We start from the raw sequence: 19898 nt of genomic DNA on the forward strand, positions 1-19898 counted from the left end.
GCGTTGGTATTGCATATATCATATATTCCCCCCAATTCAGCTTCGCACTTAGGTCATAATATCTATAAGGACATTTGGAATTTGTTGGTAACTATATTATAGCATTATCAATACCAATAGATTTCATGACGTCATTGCAGCAGACTATATACGCGATAATGGATCCCATCAATGGCCTATACCACGGATATTAATACAATGTTGTTGTGCGCATTTAAACTTCAAAAAACAAATGAAGCAGAAGCTATTTAGAAGAATAGAAATAAGATGCTGATTTGTTGGAGCTGCGGACATCGAGTTACGGAAACGTATAGCAACAAAAACTGCCATGCCCACTTCTTGCAAAACCACGCAGAAATAGTAATTCGATGTCTAAATAACTGACCTTCGAGTTACGGGCAACATATATTTTTACTTTTGTTAAACGTCCACATTTAGTAACACTTCTGGGAGTTTTAGTATGCATGTGCATAGTGAAACTAAAAATCCAATGAAATCCAGCAAAATACTGTAAAAATTATATAGCAAATTAGTTTTAAAGAATTCAGTGAAAATATTGAAAAGTAAAAAAAATTAAATAGAAATAGTATGTGTAATTTTCAATGCGGAAAACTTGGCTAGCCCACTCAAAAATATAATGATGTGTGATCTGCAGTATTTTTTTATTTCTGACAAAAATTGTGTTTTTAGGACTGCTAACAATTAAATGATCACAGTGCAAGGCTAGTTCACCAACAGTTCTCTTGCTTGAATGTGAAAGTACATGGTTTAGGGAGTAACTCTTATTTTTGCAATTATTAGAGTTTCCTTTATTTGGAAAATCTTCTGTCTAGTGACAGATGCCACTGTTTCACTGTTTCATGCCATTCTGTTTGAAACTGTCGACTATTTAACTGCAGCTATATAAATTATTTACAAATATGTTTTGACACTGATCACTGTGTTGGTACATCTCATATTTATTCTATGGTAAGCCCACCGAATTAGATCTCCGCTGGTGTGACATGAAATATATAAATTATCATACAAACATAAATAAAAAAAAAAAACAATTTATAAATCACATCATACTGTTTAAAAATATAATTATAATAAATAAATGCACATATATATATTATTAACTATTTTTTAAAACGGGTCATAGAATTCTACCAGGAATTAGAACTCCACTGGTAGGAGTTGTCATGGCAATATATAAAAATAGTACAACCATAAATAAAAAAAACGGTTCACACAGCCTGCCAATCACACCACTCTTTAAAACCATTGAATGGTTGTATGCCCATATATATATATATTAATATATATATATATATATATATATATATATATATATATATATTAATATATATATATATATATATATATATATATATATATATATATATATATATATACATACGTGGACAGAGAAATTAAGACACGACTACATGAGTAAAGTACTGTTTCGTAAGGTACATGGAGTACCTCACTCATCAGAAGTTAAGACTTTATTAAATAAACCACTGAAACAGACTACGTTATAAGCGCTACAGATTTGCATAACAATGGAGTGTGTTTATGATATTAAAACTAGTTGTTGCATAGCAACGATTTGGCTCTGTGTCTACGGGAAGAAAAAAGCTCATTTCTTTTATTTAAACTACAGTAATGTGGTTGGAAAATTATAATATATTTCTCTGTAATACATAAGTTGCAACGTTTGCTTGAACATATATTATAATTTTCCAACCACATTACTGTAGTTTAAATGTCAATGGTTCAATGTTACATAAAAGTACTTATCAGTAAATCAGAATATTATCGTCTTGTATAAGCAACCGGTAGTCCGTAGGACGTATTCGTTGTTCCCAGTTGATCGCTGTGAGCTCGGCCACCAGAAGTCAGCTCGCTGCGTAGATTTCACGGTAGACTGGCGCAGTCGGGGCGATTAATTTGTTTTTGTAGTTCAAATAAAATACAAAACATCGCGAAATGGAGGTGTTAGCGCGAAATCCCCCGTAACTGTGAAATCACCCCCCGACTGGTTTGTTCTGCATGGCCCTCTATCGACACTGCAGGAACCCGTCGATTTTTCAACGGATAATTATGTTAATGATGTTCTAATTGACAATCATCTAAGCCAATCATAACGTCTCTTCAACTGATCTCTGACCGAGAAGACGTCGGCTGGTTGTAACAACCGATTTTCTTTATTTTTACGACTAGTACGAGTTACTTTTTTACAAATTGTGATGAATTGAAAACGACGACTACGACAAACTCGAAGTTCAACGTGCCGCCATGTCATGTCTGCAGTGTGACCTTCACCATGTACACCTCATTTTGCACGTGTTTCCGCGCCCACCTGTGAGCATTCATGAATATTTAATAGCAATGAATTTCCTGCAGAATAAACCAGTCGGGGTGATTTCGCGATTTTTGTTTTGTTTTATTTAAACTACAAAAAAAATTAATCGCCCCGACTGGGCCAGTCTAATTTCACTGTAGATGCTGGGCTCGATCGCTGTTAAACATCTGATGCGTTGTGCAGGTCGCGTTCGACGGGATAGTGTGCGGATTTGCACAAATTCAGGATGGCAATCGATCTCACAGACCGTGAAGGAATCCCTGTCAGGTCGCTACATATTTCACGTCGTTAAGCGTGGATCGGCGAACTTCTACTCAGTAGTCACACGATAAAGTAAGAATAGCACGGACGTGGATGATTCGCCGTTAAAACAATAGATCGCAGATTCGTACGAGTTCGTGATGATTTCACGTCATGAACCAGCCACAAAGTAATCAGTGTTCACTGACCAAACGTCACGTAGACTTCGGCAAAGTTCAGGATAGCTCAATCTGTGGCGTGTCGGAAAATAGTTGCTGTCAGTCCGACATCTTCAAAAAGGCGCTCTCTTAGACCTCATGGTCCCATCGTCCATTTCAACTTCCGGTTGTTTTGTCACGCAATTGCGCTAATGCGAAATCTCCTAAAACTATCAAAATACACTTCAATCGTAATGCATCTCGGAAACAATACCAAGTAAATAAATATCAAGCAAAAAATACATATCGATAAACTAAAATAATAATAACAAGTAGTAAAATTGAATACTGTTTCACATATAATTTTATTTATACTGTATTCTGTATGGTTAGATTGTTTCAAATTCCATCCCTAAATATCACATTGTGAAGCTTAACATTTCATTTGAAATTGACGGATTAAAATGTGAAAACATATTCTCTTTTTTTTGTATACATGTTATTTGGATTGTTTTGTTTACATTCCATGATTCTGAATGCCTGCAATACTTAATTTGTTTCTTATGTGATGTATTTCATGATTTCTATAAAACAAAAATTATGAAATAGCTATCATTGCGTCTAGTTTAAACTAATTCAAATACAAGCATTTCGATTCAGTGGCAGCCTTTTTAAAAAAATACCATGTACATCAAATTACACATGGATACCAGAATTTCATACATGTTATTGAAATCAAAATTAAAATGCTATATGGTGTGAGTCTCGTCTCAAAATGCAAAAAAGTTGAAGTAATTTCGTGGGCCAAAAAATGAAAAATAATTATTTCCCTCGATGGCTTTGAATATTTGCCCTTGCAAGTTGTATTTTATTCTGCGAGCTCGTCGTATGGGATTATCTCTGATAGAAGCACATGTACATGGAGTTGTTTTCCAGTGTAGCGTTCTGAAGAAGAGTTATTAATTTCCCAGCTGAACAATACCCAAAAAATATCGCCGACTATGACATATAAACTATCGTCTCCTGAACTGCCTTTGAAATGTAATCTTTGGTCCGCGAAACCACAATTGGGCTTCGAAAAATAATATCCTTTTTGCATATAACACCTTGTATTCTAATTTCGAAGATCGGGTTTAAATTCTCTGAATTGAAATTTAAAGGGTAAATTCGGCAAAGATTAGCAATATATGGTATATTAATATGATATAATGACCGATTGAGTAATTAACCGTTGACGCAGTTAGTGTGACACGGCAAGTATTATCATATTGAGAATGTTCCTCATGTATTACGATAATGTAACTACGGTGGAAATTCTTGTTAAGGCTTGTGTTGAAACATTATTGAACAATATCGCAACAGTAGCATCATGTAATTACAGTAAGCAATGTGTTGGGAAATGTACGTAGCATAAAGAATTATACTGCGACCGCTGCCACATTTGTTGTCTATTACTGCCCAAACAGGTACAGTATCAACACCGAAGACACACTTCCAACCATCTGTGTTCATAGATATAGCTGCAATGATGAGACACAGGAAGTTCAGCATTACTCCGCTCTTGGCCTACAAATTGGGGTATGCAAGTAAAATTAAAAACATGATTATTTGATAATTTGTTCTGCTTTCACGTGATTACACATTAACTCGCCCTTGTTTGGACCATGATCTTCAGGCTGTCACAAACTGTTTTTTTTTTCGAAAAGCCACTTAACTATCCAGCACAAAAACATGAAGATAGCTGCCAACTGCAACCATGTATGTTATGGCATTATAGTGCACATACGTTATAATACCCCCTCCCCTCCTTCACTCATTGTGAGATGCTCTAACAATAAACACGATCGGAATTCAAGTCCAAGTCAATTGTCAAACCGTACATACCACAGAAACGTGTGACTGCTATATTAACATACAGTAAGTAATTATGTTATCTAGTACGGCTAGTAAGGTTATCTAGTAAGGTTACTTTCTCATGTGACATAGAAAAGGCGTGCAAATACAGTCAATGTATTTACTTGATTTATGATTGGATGTCGTTCACAGTAAAGGGGTCATACAAACTTTAATACCTTTGAGAGCAGAAGTGATGGCGTTAAGTAGTGCCTATTGTCCCTGTCGGTATATAGCAGTCGCGTTAGACCACCGTCATGTGGTAGAATGTATCACGATTGATATAAAAACAATAAATTTGAAACTGTCGAATATTTAACTGCAGCTATATAAATTATTTACAAATATGTTTTGACACTGATCACTGTGTTGGTACATCTCATATCTATTAAATCTCCGATGGAATGACATGAAATATATAAATTATATTATAAAAATAAATAATAAAAAAAAACAGTTTATAAATCACATCATACTGTTTAAACAATATAATTATAATAAATAAATGCACAATATATATATTATTAACTATTTTTTGAAACGGGTCATAGAATTCTACCGGGAATTAGAACTCTACTAGTAGGAGTTGTCATGGCAATATATAAAAATACTACAACCATAAATAAAAAAACTGTTCATAGAGCCTGTCAATCACACCACTCTTTTAAACCATCGAATGATTATATGTCTAGATATATATTATTTACCACTATTCTTTGACGCGTATCACAGTGTTGGTGCATCTCATATACAAGTGAGTAAAGTGATGTTGGTGAAATATGTTTCCAAATTTACAGGTGTTGGTGAAATATGTGTCAACTAGCGCATATAAATTTTCACTTATTATTTTTGCTTTTAGAGTAAACATGCGATCTGTGATGATTATTGCTTTATTATTCTTACTGGTCATCGATATTAGTGGTGTAGAACAGCAACTGAAAGTAAGTAAACGAACATTATTCATACTTCTATTTTATCATTCAAAGCGATAAACTGTCGGGTCAGAAATTTTGAAATAATCTACAACTAACATCTATTGTAATATATCACAGGATAATATATCAAATACGATCCAATTCAATGTATGACCATGAATGCATTGGATTATTGTTTAAATTCAAAAGCAGCAATGGCCGACCGACTACATTAATGGCTTGATAACCCAGTATTGTTGCCCTGTGGATTTTTTTTTTAAATTCAAGAATTTCTTCATCTCCATCAGGGTTCTGAAGATGACGCTTCCAGCCAAGGTTTGATATTTGTATTACCATAGTATTCACTCATCGCTTGCTGTGATCTTAAATTGCTTCAGACATAGGTGATTTGTAGACGTGAATTTTAAATTCAAGTAAAAAATATACAGAATATAATATGTGCTCCTTTGTATCAATGCATTTTCAACAGTTTTGTCCTCTTGTTGTTGTTTTTTTGCCAGTAGAGCGACGGTTCAATATTTTCGGACATTATTACCAACGAGAAATTGTGTAAGTCATGATGATATCTACGTATTGCTCCGTAATTTGCATTGTACGTATTCCTTAGAAATATAATAGTGCTAGAATTAATTATTCATTCTTTTGGGCAATGCATCAATGTACACTGAGTAATCTGAGTGAATGTATTTTTGTATGCATGGTAAGGCAAAGGGAGGAGGATTAGAGATCCTCTCTTACCGACCACTTTTTGACACTGTACATGAATATATTGTTGTAGGCTACCGTGACGGACAGCGAATTGATGTGTGTTTTATTGTAATTCAGTTAATATAAATTACGCACAAGTTTAAAAAATCACATTATTGCTCCAAAATTCACCCTGGAATCATAGTTCGGTCCTGCTTACACATAAATATAACTCCAGGGAGCAGACATACTTGAGCATTCAGAACAAATGTGTTTTGTCGAGAGTTAACTACATGTAAAATATAGTAATTCACAATTACAGTAGTTTAATGTAACGAATTTCAATTAAATTATATTCCTTGAGTTTATTTAATTTATAATTGTCGTCATCGTTACTCGTTGTCCCTCCGCCATCAAATGTGAAAACGCAGAATGCACTTTGTGTCAGCCATTCAGGTTTCCACTAAGTTTGATAAATGAACCAGTTACTATATACATTGATTGACGATGAGTCTTATTAATTTCTAATTTCATAATGTAATTGATGTCAGGTGGATTTATACTATGTTGGTGAAATAAAAACAAATTAGGAAGAATGCATTCACTCCATAATGCGTGTATTTTAATTCTATGTATTCCAATGTTGCCTTTAATGTGTAGATCTTATAGATATGTGTTATTTTCTTATGAATGCATGGTTAACAATTGTGTAAAATTGTGTTTTTTAGGAATGGGACAAGCAATTTGAAAACAATAATGACAATGGTGGACCACTCAGTAGTACAGTAGTTCAAAGCATCCACGAATTAGTTAAGATAATGCCATCTGTTGTTATGTGTTGATGTTTAGGAATATGTATTAATATATGAGTTGAACTGAATAAAGTTGAACATTGTCAGTGCCTATTTTTTTATGATAATAACCAAACCTTTAGCAAAGGTACCCTTGCACATAGTGATCAGCGTACACGTCAGTCCAAACATTTATACTCGGTTAGAAATGATAACAAAAATAAAAAAATGTTCACCATTTTTAAAAATCAGAGGGCCAATACCCCTCTACTGTATTGCACTACGAAGGATAAGTGTAAATATGCTCCATGCACCAATGTGTATAAAATGCATTAGGTGTTTAGTAAAGTACATAAGGGTAGTTGCAGACTTTAAGGTCGGCAAATAAGCCAATACAACATACGCTCAAACAAAATATGGTTTACACTTCTGAATGAAATCAAATAATCATAAATTTTACTCAAACAACTGTGTTGAAATGTCAATTATTACTGATATTTTTGTAATATCATGCCAGCAATGCAATTCAAATATCACATAGTTACAGTACACGTTACTGAAAACCAGTGCAAATGCCTTTGCCAATTCAGAAATGAAATGTTTGAATGATAGATTGATTTGGCCATTGATGTGAGTAGAGAACAAATACAGAAGCACTATTGGTTATCATGAAAAACTTGTCATTCAGTAGCAACCTCTTGTTCCTAATTTAGAAAACGATCGAGTCTAATATAAAGATTCAACGTATGAAAAATCTTGAAATGTGTTAAAATGAATTAAGTAGTGGCAAACCATATCTGCATAGGTATGTCTCAAGCGCACGCTTTATGGTTCATTTAGTGTAAAATGTATTCAATCTCAGGACTCACCCCCCAAGTGTAGTAATAACTATTTATACCATTTCCTACTTGTGACGGTTATTAAGCTGTAAACAGGCCGCAGTACTCATTTCACCCAACCTCTCATTTTTTTATCGTTTTTCAATCGACCACTTATCGGTTAATATCCGAGCGCGCGGTCTTTCTGACTGGCAAACAACCACATTTGTATAGCTTTCTTTTTTGTTCGATTGTTGAAAACACCGACCGTTCGTCCAAATAGTGATCACTGGAAGAGTGGTGGTCGAAATGGTGGCCTTAATGGTAACGTTTAAGAATACAACGAGCATTAACTATTATTAAAAACGATACTTGAAAAATAAGACACTTTATATCGTTTGCCAATGCAATTTAAACTGTTTCACAATATGTTTGAATCCAGGGGTGCTCGCTCTTTTAATATTGATTATGGAGATAGTTACGTTAAATAGCAATGCCAACTACTGCCATCGTCTCTCAGGGAATTGTGTTGAGGTGCGAGGCTTGGACAGAAATCAGAGAAACAAGGAAAATATAAATGTGCTCTACCTTCAAAATAATGATACCAAACCCACGTCGGTTCTTGTTTTTTTTTATTGAAGAAATTATGCGGTATAATATAGCTTCGATTAATTCATTTTATTGACGGCCACACGTCTGCTCAGATATGTAAGGAACACATGATGATTTAAGATTATCTGTTGCATAGTGTGACTAATATAATGCAGCTATGACACAACGTGTACTTTAACATCGTTAGCTTATTTTATTAGAGTATATTAATTTACCTTCTTCAATAACAGACTCTTGGAAATAATCTATATACGTGCTTTATATCATTATATACCAGCAATAAAAAACATTATGACGTAATATTATACTCAAACCGCAATATTAGTATAACAGTTTGAACTCCAACGTGATCCGCTTGTGTATTTGTACAGAACTCTTCCTATCCAACACACGCTCACTGCTCACCTGAAATGCGTTATAATAAAAAGTCAAGTTCTGAAGTTGTCTTATGTATCATCCAGAGTGTTATCGTGTTTACCAGCTCGGTAATAAGATACATTAGACCAACAACACACTAACGAGACAACATAGAGATACCCGGAATTGAACAATATTTATTGTGGAGACGAGATTGGTGTCGTGTTTACAGTACAAAATAATACATTGTATTATGCCAGTATAGAGTACCTAATAATCAACATATGGCTTGCAACAGTCCTTATTTCCATACAAATAAAATATAATACTACTTAATTTGTCTTAAGGTCCGACGAATGCGAGTACAATCGCTCCAGTAACCGAATATACAAACAGTACGTTATATAAAATATACTCACCAATAACTGGCATATCACATCATATATTGTGTTGATGATATTCGCTCACATTCGATTAGGTTCAAACTGCATGCATTGGATCGTAGAGTTACAATGAAGGAAGCGTATTGTACATTTAAATAATACACTGTTTATTATAGCGATGTTACAGCAAAGAAACTACAATGTAACAAGAAGGCAACTGATAAATACACCATAGAATTCCATTTTTATAGGGTTGAGCAGTGATTGGTTTTCAATATTGGCACATCAGCTTAAAATCGATCTTGGCACTGATTCTTATTGCGTTCGTGCTGCCTATTGATTATTATTAATTGGCTTATGTAAGCCGAATCTGTGTTTCTTTACAATAGAGATACATGCGTTACGGTGTAGTTTCAGGCATGCAACAACTTTCAATTGTTGTATCTCAGCTAATATAGATTGGAATTGTATAAAATAAGGACGAAAAGATACAGTAAAATATAGTCTAATAACATCACTTAATTACGAATACGAAAGAATAAAACTGAATAAACAATAACAAATATGCATCAATGAGGAAAAACACAAGTGGATAAGCATCCACGACATATTGCACCATATATTTCACATAAAACATTCCAACCAAGAACACCTTTATATTTTTAGGGGAGATGATAACATTTGAAGGCATGTGGTATAACATCCAATGCATAAGTACGTATATTCTGACTCAGGTTTGTCGCGATATTGCCCATTCATCATTTCAAATCAATGCCGATTTCCGTGGTAATATTCCGACTTGCGCTCGAAGTATTTGTCTCAAATACGTGTTTATTATTGTCATTAAAGGCGGTGTCCAGTTGCTAAAGATCCCGAAGAACAAACCGTTTATGGTAAACTATTTTTGTTATATTGATTTATTTTAAATAACATATCATTCAAACGTCAAACTTGCCTAACCATTTTTCGTTTTGCCCTTAATGACAAAATTGTCGTCGCGATTCTTAAATTGAGATAATGTTTAAAAATTGCACAAGAAAAGAAAATAAGCGGATTGTACCCACATTATATTGTGCAACTTCAGATCAATAAACAACTTTTCACCAATATCTCTGCCGTAATTCGCAACGGTTAAAGCATCTTTGTAGTAAAAAACAGTCGAATGTACATTGAAATAAACAACTCCCGTATTTGGACAATGACAACCCGTGGAATAAATGTATTTTTAAAAGATCCGAGCATGCGTGTTAATGTGTGCGGCCTTTTAGACAATGCTAATGGTATTGCATATCACGATTTGGTGAAACCAGATGGACTCATTGTGTCTAAAAATAATGCTGACATTTATGAATTTGGAAATAGTTTGGAGGTGCCTGGAAAGCCCCTTTCACAATTGGTGCCAAACAGACTACAACGGCTTGCGACTCGAAATTGTTCCCGTTGTACGACTCGTTGTAGCCGTTGTACCACTTATTGTACGATCCAGATGCGACAAGATGGTCGCATCTCGATCGGGAAAAAAACCGTGCTGCTCCGATATTTTGAGCGACTGACGCGATGAAAAATAATTGCACGACAGGCAGTACGAGTGTTGTGCGACTTTGCACGCACTCGTAAGACCCCGAACGAGTGTTGCACGAGTATTTTCATGTCGTACGATGATGCGTCCTGTCAAGCGAGTCCGTTGTACCACCCTAAGACTATTGGAAGACCTGTCTTGCCCCCTTTGCAACGTTGTACGATTTTTTTTCACCCCCAATATAAGCTCGAGAACTCCTGAGCTTTCATCCCAAATGTCTGGACCATCCATACTGTAAACATAGCTGCTGCTCGACCAATAGCTCCTGGGAGGCTCTTGCATTTGCTAAGTCTGAGAAGGCACTGTATACTAAATAAATATAATATTTGTGTTTCAAAACATGCATGGTTACAACAAAAATTACGATTCTATATTATTATTAATAATAATCCTAATATTACACTGGACATATGGTATGCATCCATGCGATTTAATTGTGTCCGATGTTACAGCGGCCGTCACCGCAATAATTGGACTGGGTATCACCCAGGACAACCATATGTTAGTATTTGTTTCACTAAATGATCCGAAGTGATCTGAGCCATCGTATTTATAGGCCAACACCTCGCGCGACAGGTGGTGCGGTGTGTCGCACACTGGGTCGTAGCCTTGCACGATCGGTTGTAGTAGTCGTACAACGGGTCGCTAGGTCGCGCGACATATGGCGCTACAAAACGCATATGTCGTGCGACTTAGTCGCATCATCGTTCAACCGTTGTACGACTGTTGCACCCGGAAACATGAAAATAATCGCACGATTACGTCTCACGACTGTTGTATCCAGGCAGATGCAGTGGTCGTTCACCTCTCGTACGATTTTATATATTGCTTGCGACTCGAAGACAACACTTCTACAACAGGACGGAAAAATATTTTCGAAAACAAAAATTATCGCACGAGTGAGGCGCCAATTGTGAAAGGGGCTGAAGGTACGTATACTCGACTGAGAGCAGAAACAGTTTAATTGTATTATTGGACCCAAGACTGTTCTTAATATATTTTCGGAGTTGTTGTCAGTACAGCTTTTCCCTCTGAAAGTCATCCATGGCTTGTTTATGCTGTGGTGGACATCTTTTGTTGTGCCTAAACACCATTGGCTAATACTCTGAGCGAATGTTCGATGCTACTTTCCTGCCACTTCCAAGCTAATACATATATTTTCCTGATTTTATAATGTATTGTATGCCAATGTTTCATTAAAGTCAAATGACATATAATGCCAACTAGCCAAGTCAAACATCCATAACAATGGTGCTTGATGGTATTTTTCCATTGGTTTCTATGGTAATAATGTTTCATCTCATCTCATAATTGATTTTGGTTACATATTATGAAAGAAAATATAATGTGTTTTCATAAGAGAGGTACGTTTTACGTTGTCACAAATTATCATTAAAAAATGAAAAATGCTATATGTTATTGGTGACAATTGTTGTCTAATTGTATTTCATCCCAGGTAAATATAACGAAATGTCGATAGATAATTAAAATTTATCATTTAGCTAAAGGTCGATCAATAAATATAGGACACATTTATCAGGTTAAATGCTCACGAACGGCCTGAGACGTTTTTAAGTGTTGTAGAATGTAACTGACACAAGAATATATTTGGGATTTATGATGTGCAAGAAAACAGTGTCACCTATATGGAGTATTTTAAATTATAATTGTATTAAACTTGATTGATATATTAACGTTTCTACAGCTGCCATCAACACTAAAGACGTTACGTAACTGACAATAATTGCTTTGGACTCTTTACAGGGTTCTCAAGAATATGGCAAGTATGGTGATTTCTTGGACTCCATATATGATGATTACATACTTAATGTATTCCTTCTAATAGTCGACATACAATTTTGTTCAGTCCTGCAGACCAATTAGTTTCGAATATTTATGTTACATAAGTAAAACAATCAAATTGTTAGTGTAAGTTCCGGTTCATGTATGAAAGAGCAATTAAATATGGCAATATGGGATAATCTGCGTAGGTGCACTGTCTTTATTAATTGGTCATTATTGCTCATATATATTTGATTATAAATATGTTTTCAATATGAAACAGAACATGTATTTTATTCATCTTTAACCACAGTTAAAATCATCGATAGTATAGCAACTGACGTTCAGCTAAAATAAGGCACATTTATGGGAAATAACATGAATAGCATAAATGACGTAATCAAGTAGTCCAAAAATTTCGCACATATATTTGACACACATGGAATAGTTTAGTTTTGTAGGATTATGCTTTAATTCAACACTTAATATATGATGTTTTAGCTAAAGAAAATGCTGCATTTTAAGGGACGGTCACTTTGTACCAAAACAACTTTATTCGAGGTCATTTCGTACCAAATCTTTTTGCACCACAGTCATTTCGCACCGCAATGGTAATTCTTACCACAGGGTCGCTTTGCATCCAATGGCCCCTTCTTACCGCGAGGTCGTTTCGTACCACAATGTTGCTTCGTACCACATAGTCACTTCGCACCAAACTCAGTCGTACCATACATGCACTTCGCCAAAAGTCATGTATTTGCGCTAATATCTCTTCGTACCACTTCATCCTAAGTTACTTAGCACCACACAGTCACAACATGGTAACTTCGTACCACGTAGTTATATGGTACCAAAGATCACTTCGTTAACAATTGTTTCATAACACTTCTTCCACGTTGTTTTTGCATCCCGTTGTCACTGTCCCAGGTTGGGGGGTGTTATTATTATTGTTCATACACAAAAGTCACGTTCGAGCACTCGCACACAATAAGCACACCGTGGTACATTATATCATATTCATATACATGAAACAAGAAAACAAAATTAACATACATAATGGTTATATTTCTGAATTATGGATTCAATATGCATATTGTTCATTTAAATACAATTGTACTCCCATACTCTATAGTCTGACTTTGGAAATAATTGCCAAAATAACTTCACATTAATTATCAGTACTAAGTCCTGTCCACATGGCAAACCAAATTAATCAATACAAATTCAATAATTACCCGGCCGGCCACGCCAAAGTAACCAACAACTGATCATGCGTTATTTAACAAATACATAAATACAAATTACAATAAAATTACACAGAAACGCAACACACAGACAGACATGTGTTACATCACACTAGGTATAATGCGAAAGTTTGTTGTATTCGTGATAATAAAGTAAACAAACGTTTTAGTCCTTCAATTTTATCACTCTAACAACAAACAACAATTTTGCAGTCTAACCCTATACGCATCGAAGATAATACGAGAAAGCAACGGTAGAATAGTGATTGTAGCATTTGACTTATGGTGCTGATTCCCTGGTCCAGTGTGCACCAGATTCGATGGGGAGGATATATTCAGTGGTTAAGAATCATTCACTAACGAATACGACTTCAAGAATCTTGGTTAAAATCCGCAGAAGCTTGTGTTCGACTGGGCCTTGTTAAAACCAGGAGAGCACAATAAATTGCCATCGTAGGAAAATAGTCACACAGCCGCGTCACTTAGTCCCATTCATGGAATATGCTCTCTGTGACCAATGCACTCTATGCCAGCTCTCGCACTTGCAAATTGCACATTAAACATGTCAAGAGAGACAACAGTAACATACAATGTTCGCAATTGTTGCCTGACACCAACATATAACACAATTCGATAATGTACTAGGGGTATTTTTAATTCCTCAACGTATATACCTTATTGTGTAAAGGCACACTGTCGTAAAACATAGTTTGGTCTAACAGAAAAAAATATATAATAATAATAAAATAATTCTAACACTAATTTCTCTCGCATTTTATGATTGTATAATTAGAGCCTATCGTTTGATGTGGACACTACTTGTATAATACGTTCAACTTGTCCACAAAGAAAACATCTGGTTTGAAAGGGGGGTATTTCTCACTGCCGTGAATGCTACAAATGGTGTGTGCGTTGTCTGGTATGGCGAAGAAAGCACACGACATTCGATTATCGGTTCCTTGATCTCTCTCCGGGAAAGTAACCCGATGAAACTGAAAGTTAACATTAGGCAATTCATTAATATTGTGTTCTTAATTTCATTTTTGCTGAAATATCTCACACGAATACATTCCATTCTTTTGTTATTCTCGTAAAACAGATGTAATTATGTACTGTAACTCCCATGTCAAAATTTACCACGTCATTATTATAATAAGCTCATTAACATTAATTCTTCTAGATTTATTACATAATACGAACGATGTCACAAGTTTCTACTCAAAAAATAACCATGACGTATTCTCACCGGTGCTTTTAATTTATCTTCTGTCCAAGCCTCCATTATTTGGCCAATAAGTACGATTATATTATCTCCACTTGGTGGAACATCGCTCCATTCGCCTTCTCTGTTTCTAAACTGAATATACAGATTTCCATGCATTGATAATTTAAATAAATATAATTACCCTGTACTAATAGAGTTTGGTATTAAACGTTCTATTACGTGAATTATAAGTGGGGCACGCTGTGTGCATGTGATACAATATAAATTGCTTGTTTTGTTGATTGTCTGTCCTGAGCATTGTCGGTTTAAACGCGGGAAGACTGATTACCAAATTTGATCAAGAATCGGCACGGTAGTGTGTTCATTACATCAAAATCGAAAACAAAAAATGTCATTCAAAATTTTATATAAAGTCGCATTTAGCTCACCTGCAAACCAGGGTGTTTACTTGTAACAAGTAGAGTTAAGGCACTATTATCGAAATGACCAAAAAGGCGAATGGCTTCACCAGATTTGTCAAATGACTGTTCTGTTGTATACCAATTGTGCATCATGTAAGACGAGTTTCCTTCTTCGCCCATCTTTTTAAACTTGTCAGTGAATACATTTTCCTGTTTAGCAATAATAAAAGATAGTAAATACATATTCTAACAAATGATGAATTATCTGACAAACAAAACCACATGACAACAGTGCAGAAAAACATAGTTTTTTTCATAAAACCATATTTTCAAATGGCATCTTACTAACATCTATTTCAAGTCCAATAGCCAACAATCTGACCAATCGCTGAACAAGTTTCCCCATAGAAGTAAATAGCAACTGTTGTGCTTTCACGAACCCGGGCACCACAGTGTCAATTGTGGAATGTGTGCCTGGACGCAATCGGAAAGCTTCTCTGAAATTCTTGACACGACTGTACCTGTAACAGAAATATTCATGTTCATTAGGCAAACTTAATACTGGCCACGTCGCTGATGTATTACCCCTGTAACAAAGTAATTTTCATTTCTTTCATGCAGCTCTCATGGTAACCATGAATACACCAGTATAATGTGTTGCTTAGATATGTATTCATCATTCTAATTTACTATTTTGTTGGCACCGAACGCTGAAAATCTGTTGAATAAACGAACCTTTCTGTGCCACTATGAGCGTAACCGATTTTGAAATTGTCTTCAGACTTTGCCTCGAACAGTAACTTGTTATCCGCGGGACTCCTGAAGAACTCATCAGATAAATCAAACGCTGATCTTATCTGTTGACAATAATATAAATTTGATTATTAGCATAAATTTTATGAATATGTGTTTCAGACAAAATATATTAGAGACATACCGTCTCTTATTTTGTAACGTATTTGTGCTATAGCACATTTTCATCCACCAACAAATAAGCGTAACAAGATTCATCTGAGGGTCGTTTTGTTGACAATATAATTATATTTGAGTGACATAATTATGCGAAAACCAGCTACACCAAGCGTATATCACGAGTAATGTGCCAGTTTTAATTAAAAACGCCAATATATGATATTCACCTAATTTCGTAACCTTTAGTCAAACAAAAGCGGCTCCATGCAAAAATTGCTATGTTATGTGGTTAAAATTATATGCAATTATGTGCGTATCAGATGGCTCCAGTCGCAGTGACTAACATGATATGATTACTCGTTATTATGGACAAATAATTGATTCCTTAGGAAATGCTGGTGACGAAACATTTATTAGAAAATCAACCAGGTGTTGATGTGCCTGTGCCTGGCTGGAATGAAGTAGTTAAGGAGGCACTTGACGCTGTCGCAATTATTTTCAGTCTTGGTGTAACTCTGGTAAACCTAGCAATGGTTTTGTGTACCAGATGATGCGCAGGTCAAGATCGAAATTCAAACTTGCGTTGCGCTACTGTAGAAATAATAAGGTCCACTTTGAGTCTGACGATCTGGCTAAGAATGAACATCGGCGGATATTTTGGAAACAGACTACGACGGAAAATAACGCACCTCTTCCATGTACTCCATGGTTGCTTGGTGAATCTAATATTGCGAACATGTGGGCTAACTATTTCGATACGATTCTGTTATTTATGATATTTATAAAGTTAAAGCGCAGCAATATGTTTCAGTTAATACATTAGATGTCCTAAATGTTTCCGTAGAAAAAAGTGCCTACGGTTGTGCAGAGTCTTGAGCTAGAGAAATCATGTAGAGCAGAAGATCTATGTGCTGAGCATCTTAAATCCGCGATCCCGGTGATCTCATCACATCTGTCAATGTTAATGGTTGCCTGCATTGCTTATACACGGAACTTTTCCAAGAAGGTTCATTGAAGTTGAACTGTTCCCAATAGCTAAGAACAAATGTGGAAATATGACCAGAAAGATAATTATCGACCCATTGCCATGACTACAGTTTTATCCAAAGTCTTTGACCACATTCTTCTAAACAGATGTCAGAATTATCTTGGTGTTTCAGACAATCCATTCAGTTTTAAAAAGAAACACACAACTGACTTTTGTATCTTTGCTCTGAAAGAAATAATTGGGCATTACAATTTCCCGTGGAAGTCCTTTTTATTAGTTTTTCAAACACCGGGCAGCTACTTTTTCTACTTGACTAGTTGAACCTGTTCGTATTCGGACAGAGAGGATCGTTTCCGTGTGACCAGGACAAGGTGGCTCCCCGGAGCTCCGCGGATACCGGGCCGGAAACCGCTCCCCTATTCCGTAGACTTTTTGACTACCCATATGACCACGATGTCCGATCTATGTTTGTTGCTAACCGTATCAAATTATTTTATGAAATTTACAGAAATATTGTACGTAAATTTAGAGAGCGTGGTTGCTCGTCAAACAACAGTATATTGACTAGTTTATGGAACAGTGACTTGAGATGGAGGTCAGCCTTGTTGCAGCGTTGGAATGAAATGCTGTACTGAAACGTTATGTGCAATGACTTAATAACAAGTCAACTATTGTTCCCTGTTTTATAATTATTATTATTATTATTAATTTATTATTATTATTATTATTATTATTATTATTATTATTATTATTATTATTATTATTATTATTATTTGATATGGACTAATTTGTCTGAAATAAATAAATATAATAAAAGAGAAATATCTGGAGAAATGTTATATATTCAATTGGTCATGCACGTTATTATCTTCATTCAGTACTAGTTGTTATAGTTGTCTGATGTAGCAACATAGATACTGGTTGTTGGACCGGAATGTGAAACGATAATTAACGAGAACAAACCTTCGACAATCTGTTTGGTACAGAATGCAGTCGAAAACTACACAAAACAACTGCACAACATTCCTATTTATGCTGGATATATTGAAGATAATATTTGGTAATCGTAGTCCTAAATAACTATTAAAATTAGATAGACGTTTCGAGCAATGGCTCTTTATCGATAGCATATTGCTTCTATGCTATCGATAAAGAGCCATTGCTCGAAACGTCTATCTGTTTTTAATAGTTATTTAGGACTACGATTACCAAATATTATCTTCAATATATCATACTTATCAGTCCGAGCAGCGTTTATTTATTTATTTATAAACTACTATTCCTATTTATGCTGGGATACATACGTCCATGAAGTTCGATGGATTCTCTCACTAGTAATTTACAGATTGTATTCCCGGTAACAGTTTCGACTTTCAACATCAACTTTTTATTAATTAAAAAAAAAAGGAAAATTATAAGCCAGCCACGAGTCTTACAGTTTCAAAAATCTATAATCTATTAAATAATTACCAGTAACCCAATGCTCAGAGCTTACAGTAGTTCATTTCGTCTGATTTGTTTCTGTGTACTGCAGCGATTCATTTGTTGCGGCATTTGAGATTATCGTGTCATCAATTATTATTCGGGAAAAATGTATCATAAAATATCACAACCACATATTTTCGGCTTCGTCTTACATGTCTTGTGAGGTAATTCCCGTCATATTAAACTGGATACTAGATTTGTTCATTTACGTGTTATAGTAATTGTATATTTCAGTGTCAGCCAACTAATAGTTTGAAATTGTATAGCGCCACCACCGGTGGCTTTCCCCGGTTCTGCGCGGACAGTCGTTGTATTTGTATTATCCGTTACGTGCATGTCGTTTCCTTCTACCCTTTTGGACTCGATATTTTAAAATCGGTTCGGCCATGTCCATGTTATACGTCATCTTTTCGAGGGAAACGTCCTTGTCTTGAGGTCATAGTTCATAGTACAGGGCTTATCAGTTCCCAAACTGTGTCAAGGTCATCATGACCCGACAACTAAAAAGCAGTCGTTACATCTGAACTGCAAAAAAAGATCACGTTCGCGATTATTCAGGCTCACTGTAGCGGGATTTCCCAGTGAGATATGCATTCTGATAAAACGTGCCGTAATGGTTGCATGTCAATAGCGTTGTAACGCTTGAATGGGTGAAAACTGAGAAAACTAACATACCTCTTTTTCATCAATACCGTGATTCTTTAAAATCACCACTCCGTCAACCGACAACGATTTGAGCAGGGAACGGGCAAGCTCTGGTAACCGATCGCTGGCCACTTTGCTGCGTGCAAGGCTACAGGCATCGAAATCAATAATAGGTACCATTGTTGTCATTGTGTTAACCTCTCGAAGGTCGCTGTATTAACCGCGAGTTCACATAGAGGGCAGTCTATGTGTTGCATTAATAATTCACGTTTAGATTATACAATATTTAGAAAACGAGGCCGATAGTATCAATTTCGTTTTAATTTTACGCGGGAAAATCATCAATTCGTTTAATTGCTGGAAAAAAAATAATTTCACATTCTTCAAGTTATTTTTTCTGCCAAATTTGAAAC

At 35.4% G+C, this 19898-nt stretch overlaps 1 protein-coding gene across 1 annotated transcript; it reads right to left on the reverse strand.

The window, feature by feature from the left end:
- Window positions 1–14463: 14463 nt before the first annotated feature.
- On the reverse strand, window positions 14464–19724 carry LOC100366768 (uncharacterized). The gene is made up of 6 exons (XM_006819807.3): window positions 19516–19724; window positions 16191–16312; window positions 15805–15976; window positions 15483–15665; window positions 15076–15186; window positions 14464–14821 (listed from the first exon to the last, which is right to left on the reverse strand). Exons 1-6 carry the CDS (start codon window positions 19672–19674, stop codon window positions 14645–14647), a joined length of 924 nt encoding a protein of 307 aa, XP_006819870.1. The 5' UTR covers window positions 19675–19724; the 3' UTR covers window positions 14464–14644.
- Between the last annotated feature and the right edge of the window lie 174 nt (window positions 19725–19898).

The sequence above is a fragment of the Saccoglossus kowalevskii genome, chromosome 12 (genome assembly GCF_978046115.1).
Source record: "Saccoglossus kowalevskii chromosome 12, keSacKowa6.1, whole genome shotgun sequence".
Taxonomy (NCBI): Eukaryota; Metazoa; Hemichordata; class Enteropneusta; family Harrimaniidae; genus Saccoglossus; species Saccoglossus kowalevskii.

What these genes read in the sequence shown, in the direction of transcription:
- LOC100366768 (XM_006819807.3), bottom strand. Translation starts at nt 19,674, where the DNA reads ATGACAACAATGGTACCTATTATTGATTTCGATGCCTGTAGCCTTGCA. An exon ending in GCTCATAGTGGCACAGAAAG is followed by an intron (nt 15,977 to 16,190) that starts GTTCGTTTATTC and finishes TTTCTGTTACAG; the next exon opens with GTACAGTCGTGTCAAGAATT. An exon ending in CTATTGGACTTGAAATAGAT is followed by an intron (nt 15,666 to 15,804) that starts GTTAGTAAGATG and finishes ATTGCTAAACAG; the next exon opens with GAAAATGTATTCACTGACAA.